At 39.8% G+C, this 16,759-nt stretch overlaps 1 protein-coding gene across 5 annotated transcripts in view; it reads right to left on the reverse strand.

Moving 5' to 3' along the window:
• PPHLN1 (periphilin 1) overlaps positions 1 to 16,759 on the reverse strand; it is a 715,827-nt gene that overhangs the window by 601,609 nt on the left and 97,459 nt on the right. For all 5 annotated transcript variants that reach the window (XM_078674289.1, XM_078674291.1, XM_078674288.1 and 2 more), the window contains one exon: positions 4,831 to 4,925. In XM_078674289.1, the coding sequence (XP_078530415.1) occupies positions 4,831 to 4,925 (95 nt within the window). The remainder of the gene's footprint in view (positions 1 to 4,830; positions 4,926 to 16,759) is intronic.

The raw sequence follows: 16,759 nt of genomic DNA on the forward strand, positions 1-16,759 counted from the left end.
CATTTTAGCATACTATGAAGTGTCACTGGGACTAAGAAAGTTTATCAATGTTTACATCTTTCTATATGTCACTAGCGGTTTGTGCTGATGAGTTTATTTAGATCCTTATCTACTTTTAGAATGTAGTCTGTTTGTGGTTATGATCTTTTTTATCTTGATCCTTTAAAAATGTCAGTCTCTTCACATCCTGCGTTTTTTTCACTGACTGTACCCATATTTTGGCAGGATAGCCTTCATCTTTACTCTATTGATAGTCTCAGATTCGACCTTCCAATAATCTTTCTCTTCATTGTAACTCCTCTTAGGTCTTATTAGTTCACCATAAGGAATATTTTTCTTTTGATTATAAGGATGTCCAGGATTATAATGGAGAATGTTATTGCTAGCAGATTCCTTTCTTTATGGTTTGGTCATAAGTTTATGGTCTTCGACAGACAATTCTAAATCACAAAGAGTTATTGAGGTACAATGTTATTACAATGTTAACTCTACATTTATGTAATTCCTGATAAGAAATATATGGTAGTTCTTCTGAGCCACTCAAACAATTCTCCATATGTCATCAATAATTCAACGCCATTATAATCATCATACAGAACCTCATTCTAAGAATGCTCCTTCTCACACATACCCATACCAACCCATAAAGTGGTTGGTATGAGGAGTATCAAACTTGGCACCCACTGCTGTGCCGCACACTTGATCAACAAATCCTCCAGTTCATAACGGATACAAAACATTCTGGATGATTTGTTTTAATCATTTGAGAACTGTAAGGTATGATATATGGGGTTCTTACATTTAAAAACTTTAGGATCCAACTCAAAAGATAGATTGATACCTGTTCTCTAACTTTTTTAGGATAATGCAAAACTTCAATTATTAATTTCTACCAACTCTGATAAAGAGATCCAAATAGAGGGCATCAGAATGTAAATTGCCAAATAAAAAAAACCTAAATGCAACTTTTTGAATACCTTGGAAGGAAGTAACAATGCCATGTCCTAGGTGAGATATAACAACCTCATCCCTAGCTAATTAGTATTTGAGGACAAGTGGGGAAAATACAAATTTGAGACAGGATTCTAAATGAAGATTAATGGCACAAACAGTGGAATGTGCATAACTTGAATCATATTACGTGAGAAATAGTTGCCATCTATAGATTGTATACTGAAAAAAATGAACGATCATCACTTTGTAAATACAATAAGATCATGTACTGTGTATATTTAATTTTTTTCTATGTTTAATTCTGTACTGTATTCAAGTACTCATATACCCTTTAGGACATTTTTAAATGTAACATCAACAACATCTTAACTCCTCCCTTGACTGAAATGTGGAACATTGGGAAGGAATGTATCACAAATTAAATAATTATAAGAATCGCTTTCCTTTTGAAAAAAAAAATTATTAATGTAATGTGCATCCTAGTTTAAGGAATCAAAAAATATGCATGCACATTTCAGTGAAGTTCTAAAATATTTTGATAATTGTGTATGTTAGGAGTACTGGATTGTTCATCTTCTACCTTGTGTGTGTTTCTGTAACAGCCCGAAAAATCAGATTACCGCCACGAAACACTTATTGGCTGTGGTTGTACAGGTCAGGGAGGATTTCTAAATTGGGAAACATTGGAGAATAGTTATTACATGAACAGCAGATTGGATGAAACAAGAATTTTATCATGACATATGATGAATGATGGGTTTTGCATGTATGTAGACTCAAGGGCTCCTCATCATCAAATGTACAAAGACATTTTATTGACCCATGTATTATATAGTGTAATGAAAGTGACCAAGATTGTGCACATTGTCTAATAAAAGAATAAAGGAACATATTGTGAGAACTGTATGAACGTTTACATATTGCTCTCCACGATGGTACATTGTTTGGATTAAAATACTAGTTAGTAGAGTTTCTGACTAAGTAGGTGGTAGCAGTACACAGGGCCAGTGACATTCGATAACATATAGTGAGAAATATTCCTTCCGACTTCGATCTGGCCCGGTGCAGAGTTTTCAGATGTTTGGCAACGCAGAGTTCCGCCTCACATCTGGGTGCAGTCTACACAGGCCTCCGAGACTTGTTCTGAGCCCAAGCACCATAAGATTACCTTGTAAGGATCTTTCACAAACCTTTTTCTTTTTTTTTTTTACGAGTCCTTACAAGGTGTAAACCTGGTCATTTTGTGAAGCGACATCGTTTTCTAGCACACTGGCAAAAAACAATTTTGGGGGGAAAAATAACTCTTCAGAGATGAGGAGTAGCGCTCTGGATCTGTGTCTGAAGGAGCAGAAAGAAAGGAACCGACTTCAGCGCATCTGGGTGGTGCTTATATGAATCCCTGCTCATCACTTTCGGAGTTGGACAACACTGGTGTGGAGTCGCACATCACCTACCAGCGAGCAGGATCACTGCTTTTGATTTTTCCAGATCCAATCTGACACCTGAGAGAATATTCACAAGGTGGGGAATCTGTAGTTTGAACTATCCATCAGAACATCTCAGTAGTGACGAACCTTTCCTGCCAAAAGAAGACTTTAACTAGCTGTCGTAGACTTTGTCATCTCATTTATAAACTACAGAAATGTGCTGCTTACCAGAGTGTCTAATTATCAACCAGGTCTCCTCAAACCCGTCCTGCACTAAGTAGCCCATGTGGATTCCAATACAATATGTTCTCCGAGCACAACATCAGTGCTTTCTCCCTAAGATGGCATCCCATGAGCTGTTGCTCTGCATTTAAGACTGCATGCATCATATACAAAGTGGTTCATTTGAAAAAACCTGAACACTTATTTTAAATATTTCAGCCCTCTAGTAAAAACAAACCTTTAAGAACTCATGCCTTGCTCAAACTTGACACACCCAGATTGAAAAAGATCTCCACCCTGAAACAAGCGTACCATGGAAATGTTTGAAGGATCTAGAATTTTATTTCAACACATATCTGAAAGGCCACATCAATATCGGATTGTAAAAGGGACTTCAAACAGTATTTCCTAAAAGTCCTTACTTAGGCAATATATCCATTGTAATTTGGTCTTCTCAACTTCTGCACAACAGAGATAACACCCTCTTTTGAGGATCTCCATTTCCTGATTTTACCGTACTTGTCTAAATGTTGCTCTATGCCAAGTCTCTGTAAAGCACTCTGCCTCCCACTATCTTGGGTCTTGCCGCTCTCCATCAAGAGCCTAAATAGATTAAAAAATAAAATCTAGGGTGCCACACTAATATAGTAGAAATGTAAACTATGTGTTTTGGTAAAGTAGACCTTGTTCCCAAAACCCTGAACACCTGCCGAGGAGCCTAGTCTTGTAAAATAGCAAGATATATAATTGTAATTAGCACCTTGGATAGAACATTGGGAGAAGGCCAGACAAACAGAACGGGTCATTTGTGGGCTGAAGCAGCCGCTTGAGACTTTGCTGTCTGGGATCCTCCCTTTGATTTTGCTGAAAGGGAAGCCTAATCTATAAAAAAAAATTGAAAAAAATGAACTGAGTTTAACTTTTCTTAACCTCCTCTCAGTCAAAGAAAGGGGAGGAATGAGGACAGATATGTCTCAATAGAGTACTGTGGAAAATGGAGCTGTTTTCCTTCCCAACTTTCAGGTGACAGACAGCTTCTGGTCCCATAGAGCTCCCTATTTTGGGTGGGGGTGAAGAGGGTTGTAATAGTTTTATTTTCTCTACCTGCAAGGCAATGAAATGGTTGTCAGTAACACCCCCACCCTCCGCCTTCTTATTCACTGTACCTAAGCGGAAGGTACTTAAACTATTAAGATCTCAGGTGCTGGCAGAAACGTCTAAATACGTACAGCGCATTTATTCTAATATGAGTGCTGTGGTGTAACATGTAAGGACTTCTGTACTTTCCAGCTACTGAAAGATATTCTATTTAAATCCTTTTTTTGTTTGATTTTAGTGTACAATTCTTGACCAGGATGAATCTGCTTTGAATTATGCAATGTAAATGGTGTATTCATTTGGTTTTGATTGTTCAGCGCTCAGGTGTTTTTAGCCAGGTATAGGCTTCAGAATAATGTAAAATTAAATCAGGAAATCATACAGAGCAGAGAAGCGCAGTTGACGCTGTAGTACTCTTTGAAAATAAATGCTGCAAAACCAAAGTTACAAGTTAAAAACTTTTCTACTCTGGCATTGCTTTTTTTTTAATCATACATTGAAACACCTGGACAAATAAAATAAAGCAGTTGTATAGAGAAGCAGTTGTATAGAGAAGCAGTTGTATTGAGAAGGCAGCAGAGGATGAGCCTTTGCAGGGTTTTACATTTTATGTCAGGCTTATTCCCTTATTTGTGCATGTTCTATTTCGTCAGCACTGTCCAGTGGCTTGCAAGCTGTTGCTTTCAAACACTTTCTCATCTGCATCTAGCTGGTAAGCTTTTGATTTTGAGGTACATGAATATTATCGTATTATGCGTAGAACGTCCTGGGACATCATACAATTTCAGACCAGGGATCTAGGTAGCTTACACTGGTGCAGCAGGACAGTGGCACCGGGGCCCAGGGGTCTAAGGGGCGCACAGAACCTCTATTATTAGAGTATTTTGTGATTCAAATCAGAGATCCCATTTTTTATTTGCACTAGGGCCCAGGACACACCGGCTACACCACTGTGTTACGGGTCAATGCACATTCACAAAAAAAGCAGGGAACGCTCAAATGTATGGGATAAGCGGATGAAACACAAGGTGAACCAAGAACAAACTTCGGTAAATCAGGTTCTCGCATGTAATCAATTACTTAATGCAAAGGTGTTTACCACAGGGCGATAACTGGGAGAAATACTTACATCAGGATGCATCCCTCGAGGTGGCATACGTTGTCGAGGAATATGTTCGTAGTCATGCCGATCCTCGGGCCACATTTCATCCCTCCTAAAGGACACTGAAAGAAAAGTCCAGCAAGAAAGGGCAGTTAAGTCAGCAGCTGAATCATTAGGGGCCACGAATCCAGTTAACATGCTGAACGCAAAGTATAGAGGACTTCTTTTCATTTTAAGGTTTCTGTTAAACTTCTGTCGTGCTTTGGTTAAGGAAACAGAAATACACATTGACAGGGCTTCACTCTAAGCATCGACTGCAAAACAATATGAAATGTTCATAAAAAAAGATCTTTTTAATAAAAAATAAAAAAAAGATATTGCGTTGGGTTCAGTATTTTATCAGAAAATATTTAGAAAATAGGACTAAACTAGATTTTTGAAAATAAAGTACCTCTCCAGCCAAGAAAGAAGAACGCACAGAAAGCACGGAAGCAACTCCTGTGCATTGTTCTATAACAATGGCTCTTAACCTGGGGGCCTGTTTAGCCAACCCGGAGGTGGTGGGGGTGGGGTGGGGTGGGAAGTTGGGGAACGACGACTTACAAAATTCAATATTATTAACAGATTAATAAAGTGTATGTAAAGTAAAGAGCAACATGGAAAATTTTAAGACGGACTTTGAATTTGAATGCAAAAATGTAAGTTACTAGAGTTACTAACCACATAACGATTCATGGACGAAGTTCATGTGCATCAAATAAAATGTAGTATGGACGATGAGGTCTCAATTGGATTTAGAATAGCTCCAAAATTAGCTTTAAAATTTACATTAAAGTTTTTTAAAAATGTGTTTGCGAATAAATAAAATCAGATCACATCATTGAATATGCCTGGGGCGATGTCCCCAGCTTCCAGTAATGACTCAGCGGTGTTCCCCAGGTTCCAAAATTGATTTGCGGGGTGGGGGGGTGTTGTCCTATGGTTCAATTAATGATGAAATGATAAAATGAGTGTCCACAGGAAGTCAAAAGGTTTAGAACACAACAATGATAACTATAAATGCCTCAACCCATATCACAAATATATTCAATCACACTGCAACTTGAGTGATGCGGTTTACATCACTGAGACTGTAATTTATTGTGCACTTGAGCTTGACTCCAGTGGTGTGGAGAGCATGGGACTCACGTCTGAGCATACCCATCCCACTCGGAGTGACAAATGCAAAAACAACAGTTGATGTGTCAAGCTATCCTGGCTGAAGACGGCTGATAGCCAGAAACGGGTCCTAGGATGCTTGATTCCGGTCCAGGAAAGACATGGCTTGGCAGTTCGGGCTGGACTGTTCCCATGAGGCACGGGGTCAAGGCTGATTTGCATATGGCCATGTCTGAACTGGGGAGGTGTGGAGTGCAAAAAAACGATGGATTTAGGTCCAGATCTCTGTACTGGGGTAAATGTATGACATTGTTCTGCATTCTGTCCATCAACTGTGGTGTGATGTATTCCTATAGGTACTGTATCGATTCCCCTATTCCTGACCCTGGTTTGGTTAATAATCAACTAGCAGCCATCCAACGGTGCAAAAACCGTTATCTGATTAAGCCACACCACGGCACAGAAGCGCGTTATCTGATTAGGTCATAACGCATGCCATCTAATTAGACAAGCGATATTCCTCCAGCCCCTGATAAGGCATACGGAGTTCTCAAAACAAATCAAACCTACAGCGACCTGGGAAATTCCCATAACCATTGTTTTGATTTCACCGAGAACTTCAGCAAAAGAATGTGCGAACGAGCCCGTTCATATGACATCCTTATTGACGTATATATGTCCATCCTTACGTCAATCTCGGCACCTTTCAGGTATAAATATTACCGACATTGCCTTAAGCAAACACATGCGGTGGTGACGAGATCGGAGCAGCGAGACGTGCTGAGGAGCCCAGCAGAGAGCGAAGCCCACAGACGCTGCCCCGCCTTCCTGACGCGCTGAGAACGAGATACTGTCTTTCTCCTGCCGAGAAATCCAGCTCCGGCGCTTCCATGCAGCCCTCGCAGGCAGCTGGAATATCAAGACCTGGGATAAGAGATACCAGTCTTCCATCATTCTAGATCTCAGGTACAGAACTGAATAACCCCTTGCAGAGAATTCTCGAATCAGTCCCTTGGCAAAACAAACTTAACTTAAACTGCTACTTATCTACTCCCGCCCACCTATTAGGCTTAGGTCAGGTACATTGGGGTAGGCGTGGTTAGAAGCACCAGTTGAGTACGATTAGTCAAATGTATATATGTATGTATCTATTTTATCCATTTTAAAGTATCATATGGCTCAGAAACCATATCAATGCTTTTACAGTATTATTTTATAATTCTGTCTCTACTGTATGCACTTTACTTAACTACAAGTATTGCAATAATAGCGATTAATTTCTCTTGTATGAGAAAAGAGACTGATCAATAAATAACATCTTTTATTGAACCATGCCCACCTCTTATTTCTCTACAAACTGGTGAAACTAAGAATGCACGTACTGACTGAGTAAAATAAGTGGTCTATTGTTTTCACACGACTCTAGAGATACACTCTTGATTAGGGGAGAGCAAAGTTGTCATGTTCTATGGTTGTCAGAAACTAAATCCCTTCTTGTCTATCCAGGGAGGTTAAAATCCTCCTTGTCTATTTGAGAAAGTTTCTAGTGAACTCTGAGCTAGCTGGCAAACACAAACCTTTAAGTCTAATATCGTCGGTAGAAAACCTAGTTAACCTCTGCCCTAGGTCTATACTATTGAAGATATTATTCCAATGCGCAGAGCCTATTGGGATAATAGGAACTACACTACATGGCGCCCAACCGTTTGGATAGGCGATAAAACTAACGCAAGACATTAGAGTAACTCAGTCGTGCTTTTTCACACAGACCCCTTTTTTCCCATAATACTCCAAAGACGTCTGGAGTGGGTGAAAGGTCATATCCGCCAAACCTCGCAGGAGGAGACTCCTATGTATGGTTCTTGGTTTACTCAACGTTGAAGGATACACTGTTCCAAAATATTGTGCATCTAATCTTTGTTTCCATAGAAACCTGATCTGCAAACAAACAGAATAACCTTCCTGTCAGTAAAATGACAGAAAGTGAAGAAGAGAGGGAGACAGTTAGACTAGCAGCTGAACTCCTAGAAGCAGATAATACTCTGCAGGAAAATGACCCAGATATAATACTCATCCCGGTCAACATAAGGAAATCTATAACCCTAAAGCTTATAGAAAATGGACTGACACCAAGAGGTGGTACAGTCATATTCGTAATTGAGGCACACGAATATCGGCAGACAGAGGTATTCTATTCATGGATAAACTTTCCAGCAGCAAACGCTGTAACAAAGGACTTCCACTATTACAAAATAGAGGAACCTCCTAATGAGTACACTCCTTTCGAGGAGGTGGAAATACCACTCAAATTCCAAGAGCACCTGCTCTTGTTTAATGGCGCCCTAAAACATAATAATCACATCACCAGGCTCAGTCCACTAGGTAGACCAGGAGCAACGTGGCCGGTCCTAGCCGGATACACACCACATCCAGACATTGAAGAAATGCCTGCACCAGAACTTTTAGCACAGCTAAAACAATTAATAAAAATACATAGACAATTAGTCCAATATGTAATGCGGACTTCAGCTATTAAAATTCCACAGTTGACCAGTCATCCGGGGAACACAAATAAAATTACACCACAGAACATACAGTCCTGTCTAGGTAAGGTACCCGCAAAACGGGAACAAATTCCTTTCTGGCTAGCACAAAAAATAACTCAAATAGAGGCAGTGTTTCCAGATACCACCCCTGTTGAGAAACATAGGATTCTGACTATCTGTCTTCCAATGGGAATCGCACCACATGTGGAGGACTGTGACACTTGGGGAACAGTCTTTGCTTCCATTTACACAAAAACACATGGTGTACCATCCATGTCAGTAATACCAGATGTGCTAAAACAGATTCAAGATGAATACGGTCCAGAACCCGCTTTAAATCTCGGTATGAAATTACTGAAAGACTTCAAGCAGGTCTCTGCAATATTATTAGCCAACATAAAGGGAGAAGCAGCAAATGTGGCGATTCGCCAGAGGTTAAAAGAGACAAATATAGCAGACCAACCATCTGAAATTGCCAGAATCATAGAAAAATCCTATGAAGAACTAGGAAGAGATAGTTTGGGTGGAATACCAGTGAAACCCCAACTAGTTGAAAGTCCTGAAAAAGTATTTATAAAAAATAATTTAAACACTCAAAAAAGAGCTGGGATGGAAATAAACAATCCAGTCCTAAAGAAAAAAGATTCCAGTCCAGAGGAAGGTCTCCTCGGCGGAGAGAAAGATCTCCCGACCAAGGACGCAAGTCTCCCCAAAGGGAGCCCTCTGTGAAAAAATCAACCTTAGAAATAGGGATAATATAAAGAAACCTGATAGATATCAAGATATTGATACACGTCCCTCTCAATCTTTTCAGACTTCCTCGCAGAAATCGGAAAGAAGAGGACGATCAGAACAAAGGGAAGAGCACGTCAAGTCCAAAGACAGAACCTGCTCATCTGAATAAAAAATTAAAATTTCCAAAAAAGAAGGTAGCCAGTATTAAAGTAATCAACAATGCCGAGAATACTGAGGACACAGCTGAAAAACGGAGAATGGGCTCAGACAATGCTAGACAGCGCAGCAGAAGTGAGCATAGCTCGCAAAGTCCTTATGAATCATCTGGAGACAGTGGACACGAATGAATACATTCAGGTGGAAACTGCAGATACCAGAGTTAGCAAACCTCATAAAATATATGAAATAACATTGCGTATAGAAGGGGATAAGACTAGAAAAATAAGGGGACTATTTTGGGATAATCTGTCCAAGGGCTATGACATCCTTCTAGCTGAACGAGACTGGCCTCCAGAGTTTGTCAGGGAGTGCCCACATGGCGAAGAAATAATTATGCCTGCCTTCTCAAACCATATTCCAATTCATAAAAAATATACACTTGCAAGAAAGTGGGCAGTAGCTCAAGCCCCTGCCTTATATAAAAATCATGTGGGATGGGATGAGGACTCTCCTCCTCACAAAATCCAGTTAAAATCACAACCTACTGCACAGAGGCAGTACCCGATTAAGCGAGAAGCTAAAAAACAGGTAAAAGAGATCCTAGATCAACTTGAATAGCAGGGGGTGATTGAAACTTGCACCTCACAAATGAATAATCCTTTCTTTCCTGTCTCCAAGCTAGACAATTCATATCGTCTTGTTTTGGACTACAGACACCTTAACTCATGTTGCAAAACATTTGCAGTACAAAAACTCGCATAGTGCTGCACTAATGAATAACATAGTGCGCAAAAAATACAAAACCACATTAGACATTTCTAATGGATTCTTTTGTCAAAATATAGCACCAGTGAGCAGATATTTGACGGTCTTCTCAATAAATGGCACGCAAAAGAATTTCTGTCGTTTGCCCCAGGGGTTCAAGAACAGCCCAGGATTATTCTCAGCGAGAGTAACAGAATTACTACAAACATATGATGACGAGGCATTATCTTATGTCGACGACATCTATCTAACAGATGATGACTTGGATACTCACTTGAAGAGAGTGAACACCATAATACTTGGGTTCGCAGCAGAGGGTTACAAATTCAACTTTAAAAAGTCAAGAATTGCCCATCTAACAGTACTGTTTTTAGGATATGAACTATCAAGTGAAGGCAAAAGCCTGGCTGACAATTTCCTAGAGAAATGTGCTGTAATCCAAGCACCTAGAACACTGAAAAACTTACAATCAATTCTAGGCTTCCTAAACTTCAGAAGAACTTACATTATAAATTATGCAGAGAGAATTAAACCTCTCTATGATCTAATAAAACCAGATTTTAAAAGAATCAATTGGACTCAAAAACACACAGAAATTTTGAGATCATTACAAACAGATATGTTAGTTAAAACAAAACTACAAACACGTGACAACACACGCAACCTTGTGATTCGAGTCATCCCAGGAAGATGCGGATTCACATACCTGACCTCTAATGAGGGAGAGAAGGTACCAATAGCATACAAATCACATGTGTACACAGAAGCTGAAAAAAGGTTCAGCATTAAAGAAAATATTGTTCATGTGGTTCAAACAGCTGTAGTAAAAGCAAAATACCAAGCAGACGGTAGACAGGTTACAGTCAGAACAGCAGAATCAGCTTTTGAGGCATTAACAACACCATGTAATTTACCGACAACTGCACTAAATCCAGAATGGATACAATGGGTAAATTCTGTTGCTACAGACAAAGTAAAATACTATTTTGACCCAGAAATGAAAGAATTAAAATATCTAGAATATGAGAGAGAATACCCTCTGCCAATCGACATTCTGCCTTTACGACAGTACGCCTGTGTAATATATACAGACGGGTATGCTCAACCCTCAGTTTGGGGAGAGCTGGCTTACAACGCCACATGCGAAATTGTAAAAGAAGTGTGGCGCGGAGGTAAATTAAGACCTCTACTTACAAAAACACTCAGTGGAAAATAATTCAGAACAACAAACTGAAATAATTTCATTAAAAATGGCGCTAGATAATGCCGAACGCGAATTCCCGACACTTATTGTGTGCGATTCGTATTACTGCGTCAAAACATACAATCACGATTTGATAAAATGGATTCAAAACGGTTACAAAGATGACACAGGTGCCACAATAAAGCAGAAAGCACTTTGGGAACAAATAGTTCTTTTAAAGAAAGAACTACCAAAAACTCACGTGATACATTCACTGAGTCATCAGCGTGATGTCGTTCACGTTGCAGGGAATTCATTGGCTGAGACAGCCACAGCGGGAGCAACTAAACCGGCTTCCGTAGCTACAAAAAAGCGTACAGTAAAACACATTGACGGTGAAACTGTGCTGGCGGTGAAAACGTCATCAAAAGGCGACTGCTCAGCGTTACCGATCAATTATCCACTCAATTATACATACATAATCGATGCAAACTCAGTCCCTTTTGCTCGAATCCCTGGAGTGGGGGATAGAGTAATTCCAAACACGGACAGGAGAGGCTTGTTAATAGCAGACGCACATATGGGTGAGGGTCTCAGACACCTTAAACAAAAAGATTCTCTGGAAGAATTACAATCAGTGTACTGGTGGCCAGGCATGAGCCTGCATCATCACATTTTTGTAATAAACTGCCCAGACTGCAATAGAGATCGCAGTGGCGAGCGGGGAGGACTATTGCCATGGCATTTCAATCCAGATAAACAACAACAATAAGAAAGCACCCATCATGAAAAAAGCGCTATATTAACATAAAAAGACTAATTTTCACTTATAATGTAGACCCCAGCGCTCGGCTGACGTCTGGACTGTTATAAAAGGATTTGCAAGTCTATAATGGCATATACGCTAGGAGCATGCTACGTTTTGACTAATGTATTCCTTTAAGCCCTCAAGCTTATGGGGAAGCATGGCCAAATGAGCATTGCATAGCGGGACTCTTCTCACTTCCTTTGAGGGATACGGGATGGTGTAAAGAAAAAACCAAGACATAAAGCAATCTATAACGGAAAAGGTATTAGGTTCGGGAGCTGGGTGGGTCAAACATTTAATAAGTGTCCAACGTAGTCTAAATAACCTGCCAAGGAATTCTCTGAAAGGGTTCAGTCCGTACGAACTATTGTTCGGGACTAGAATGATGATCCAAGATCTTGATAGTCAGACTTCAGTGGTTAAAGACAAAAGCTTTGATATCAAAGATCGTTTGGCTATTTTACAGGACTTAAATGAAACAAGAAAAGACCTGAGCAACATAAGGCTGAAACAACAGCCAACAACCACTGAAGAGAAACCACCTGTCCCAGCAAGGCCTGTCTGGATTCCAAAAGTCGGGGATCTAGTCAGAGAAAAGATCGCGGTAAAGAAGGAATTTGGGCCTTCTTACAGAAAAGCAGCTCCTGTCTTGTCTATCAACGGGACAAGATCAGTAGTACTACCGCCCCTTGCTGGTAAAAAGGAGAACCGAGTTGTATCCATCGACCTGGTTAAACCACAATCATGTGGCCGATAACAAACAGTAGGCCAAGTGGACTCCCAAGAAGTAGCAGAACACCAATGTTTGCTACGAATACAGAGGCTCAAACTGGAAGACTGATCACCTTTGGAATATCTACAGTGAATCAACAAGGACTATGCAACAAAGCAATGGAACTTGAACCTCTTAAAACCCAAATTAAAACTTTTCATCAAGAAACAACAACCTATGATGATGTAACTGCAGACTTTGCCAATGAAACAAAGCAAAATCCAAAAGCAATTGGAACAATTGACAGAATAGCATCCGGCTACTTCATCAACTTCGATGATTCATCTGAAGACCTGAGTGAAGCAAAGAAACAGCCATCAGCAAAAACTTTTAAAGACAAAGCTAAGGAACTTTTTCATCAGCTGAAAGAAACCTATCTGATTTCTCCATGGATTGAATTTTGGGTGGCCTTCGGTGCATTTATCCTCATTCTTTGGCTCATCTTAGTACTATGCTTGGGACATTTCATTGAAGGAAAATATGCTAAAATGGACACAGCAAGCCAGAAAATCAACTTGGTCCTTAAACCACACACATCTTCACACATCGAGAAAAGAGAACTTTCTTCAGTGAACTTCACAGCCAATCCTATACCAGGCGGTGTAGCATGGGACAAAACTGATTATGAAATCTATGGTCCGGTTGAAATCCTGAAGTATCCACACCAATTCAAGATCTCATTGAGTGACTTTGTAAAACCGAGCTCATTTGCTGATGATTGGGACTTTGAAAGTATTAATGATATGATGTCTGATCTTGTGATGTCTGCTAAATTCACAGAACATGATTATTTGCAGGGTTCGTCTAATTATGATCAGAAGTTCTGCTATAACCACTATGGTAACCATTATCTACATAAATCTGCACAACCTAGAAATGTTTTGAATTATAACCAATGGGAACATTGTGCTACTCCTCCAAAAGATAGCTCGAAAACATTTTATGATAAATATTCATACTTTTCAGGGTTTAACACAAGTAATGCAGAAACATTTTATTTCAAATTGTCAAATGAGACAGGTATGAAGACCATGCTTACAAACACAAAATTGATATATTCCGATTCATTCTTTGAACAAATGAATACATTTGGGTTTGATTTCTGGAACAATATTATTGAAGCAAAAACTGTTTGGGGTACAAGAGATTGGCAAGTACAAGGTATAGAATCATTGTTTAGAGCCTGCATGATCCCAGAACAAATTATATTTTTGAACGACACTATTCAACAAACTACCTGTCTTGGCTTAGCCAAAATCAAAGATTTGAACAAACCGTCTATTCCAAAGCCAACAGTGTACAGTAATAGCTCTAAAGATGTTGAGATAGACGTAAACCATATTTTAAACCAAAACAGAACAGATCCTGAATGGAAAAAATGGTTGATCTGGCCCACAGATACAAATAACTGTCAAGACAGATTCCTGAACAAAATACAGGGGTTCACATGGACTAGGCCAGACCCTAGATATTCCCAAAGACAACATCCAGGGATAGTAACCACCTACAGCGTGGGCAAGCTCTGCCTTCAATGGCTACAAACGTCCACACTGGCTGAAATTAAGCAACACCTAACTTTACTTACAGAAGGTGCTGACTTGCGTGATTTCATATTGGGACCACGCAAACAGCATCAAAAACGTTTCATAGCGGCCTCTATATATGCAGCTTATAACGAAGTTTGGAAAGTAACTCAAATTGAGACAGCAGAAAAAATACGGGAAATTGACCATATTAATTTGGAAAAATCACTTTCTATGGTGGACAATGGGTTAATGACTCTGTCCTCCAGAATATATTCTCTGGACAGCATTGTGTCTTCAGCAATCGATATAATATCGCAAGACTTACTGATGTTACAACACGGTCAGTCCCAATTGCGTTCTATTATACAGCTTGGCTGGACGTTACAAAATCTGCGTTCTGGCTATGTGCCCTGGCGTTTAATCAACACAACGTCACTATTTAATATCTTTAACCTCACTGATAACAAATCAGTTTGACACAGAAGGGTGCTGACTATACAATTCTGAGCATTGAAAAACTTGAGAGATTACCATTGACAATGTCAGAACGACCTGTCATTGAATGGATAATACATGGAATAATAAATATTCCGATAACTACTTTCCAGTTTCAATTCTGCCAAAAATATATACAGGCAGGCCAGTATGAAAGGTTGGGTAAAGGATACATTAAGTCAATATGGAACTTGCCCTATACACACGAATGTGTAAGTAATAAAGGCCAGAAAGTGTTTCTCAGTGGCGATAATTGTGCAAGATCACTAAGTGGTACACTTCTGTGTCCGGGTATTAGTTTGCACGGAGCCTGTGAAGGGACTTCAAATAACCTTTCATGTTACCAGCTAGGCACACCTGCAACACGAATAGAACCATTCTTTAGGAGACTCTCGAACAGGAGTTACATTCTAATAGTAGATCGCAGATGTTGTAGTTTGCTGCCCGGAAAACGTTATCTCATAACTGTGACTAGGAAGGTCATGTGCTGTGAACATGTATTGTTCCCCAGCGATTCTCCAGACAGGGAGGCAAGGTTATGGCCCGATTTGAAAATTGCTTCTATTCGAATAGATACTTTAAGCAGAATGAAGACTGTGCTCCTACAGACGCCGACAAGGCTCACGTCATCAAAAGAAACGTATGATCTCCAAGTTGCAAGGACAACAGAAGAGATTCCTTCATTATTATCAACTAATTCCCCCATACATTTCGCAGAAATACTGAACGAAATCTTAAATATTTCTGATACCACTGGTATCTCCAGTGTATTTAAAGCAGTGTTTTCGGGTGCTTTAACTCCATTCAAAGCCATCCTGGGTATTTTTCCGGACTTTGTCCATTCCATTTTTGGCGGACTTCCTCTCCTTTTAGGACTAGTAGCGGGTATTCTATTTTTGATCCTGTTATTTCGCTATGTCAAACCATGTCACAGACAAAACACCTGCGACAAGGGAAGAAATGATCCTAGCCATTGGCTACCGGGACCGGGTAACTAAAATCCTTGGACTGTCCCGGCTTAGAGACCTGAACATGACCTGGTTTCTTTCATTTAGACCAATGTGGCAAAGTTGTGTTATGCCTGTATTAAGGTGCTTGCTATGCGGCGAAGAATGCGTGTTGGACACCTGTCTGGCACTACAATCGGATGTGCCAATGGACGCAGATACCTTGTTGGGTCCGGTAACGGCTCATGCATTGTGCTGTCCCCAGCGGCTACCAATCCTGATGACGGCATTCGTGGAGTCTTCACCACTACGATTGAGGGGTAGTGAAGTACAAGATGAAAGCAGCATCAATCAGGTACGACCTTCAGTCAGCTATGCTGATCAAAACATCAATGGAGGCAATCATGCTCAGGCTCATGAATGCATGGTAACAACTTTTTCCGAATTAGTGGAACTTACGCAAGAAGCTGTTGACAGTTTTTTCAACAGTCTAAATGATATGATGTTTTCACCAGAGCAGCAGGAATAACTTTGAGCAAACTAGCACTCGGAGTTCCCCACATCCTGAATTTGGCCTTCAACTTTTTTAAAGAAAAGCGATATGAAAAATGTTCTCATCATTTTTTTCAGACTGCAAGAACTTTTCCCCAATTCCAAAATATTTACGATTTTTGGGACACTGATCTTCTGCTTAAAGTAGATATTATTCTTAGAGAACTAAATTTCTATTTTAGGTAGTCACTAGACATTCGCTATCCTCTAGCACTATTATACATAACTTTATGATTGTGATGAAATGGTCTCGCATTCTTTTTTCTGTATTAAGAGCCATTTCATGTGTGGTTTTCGCATTTATTCATGC

This window comes from Lissotriton helveticus, chromosome 1_1 (genome assembly GCF_964261635.1).
Source record: "Lissotriton helveticus chromosome 1_1, aLisHel1.1, whole genome shotgun sequence".
In the NCBI taxonomy this organism is placed as follows: Eukaryota; Metazoa; Chordata; class Amphibia; order Caudata; family Salamandridae; genus Lissotriton; species Lissotriton helveticus.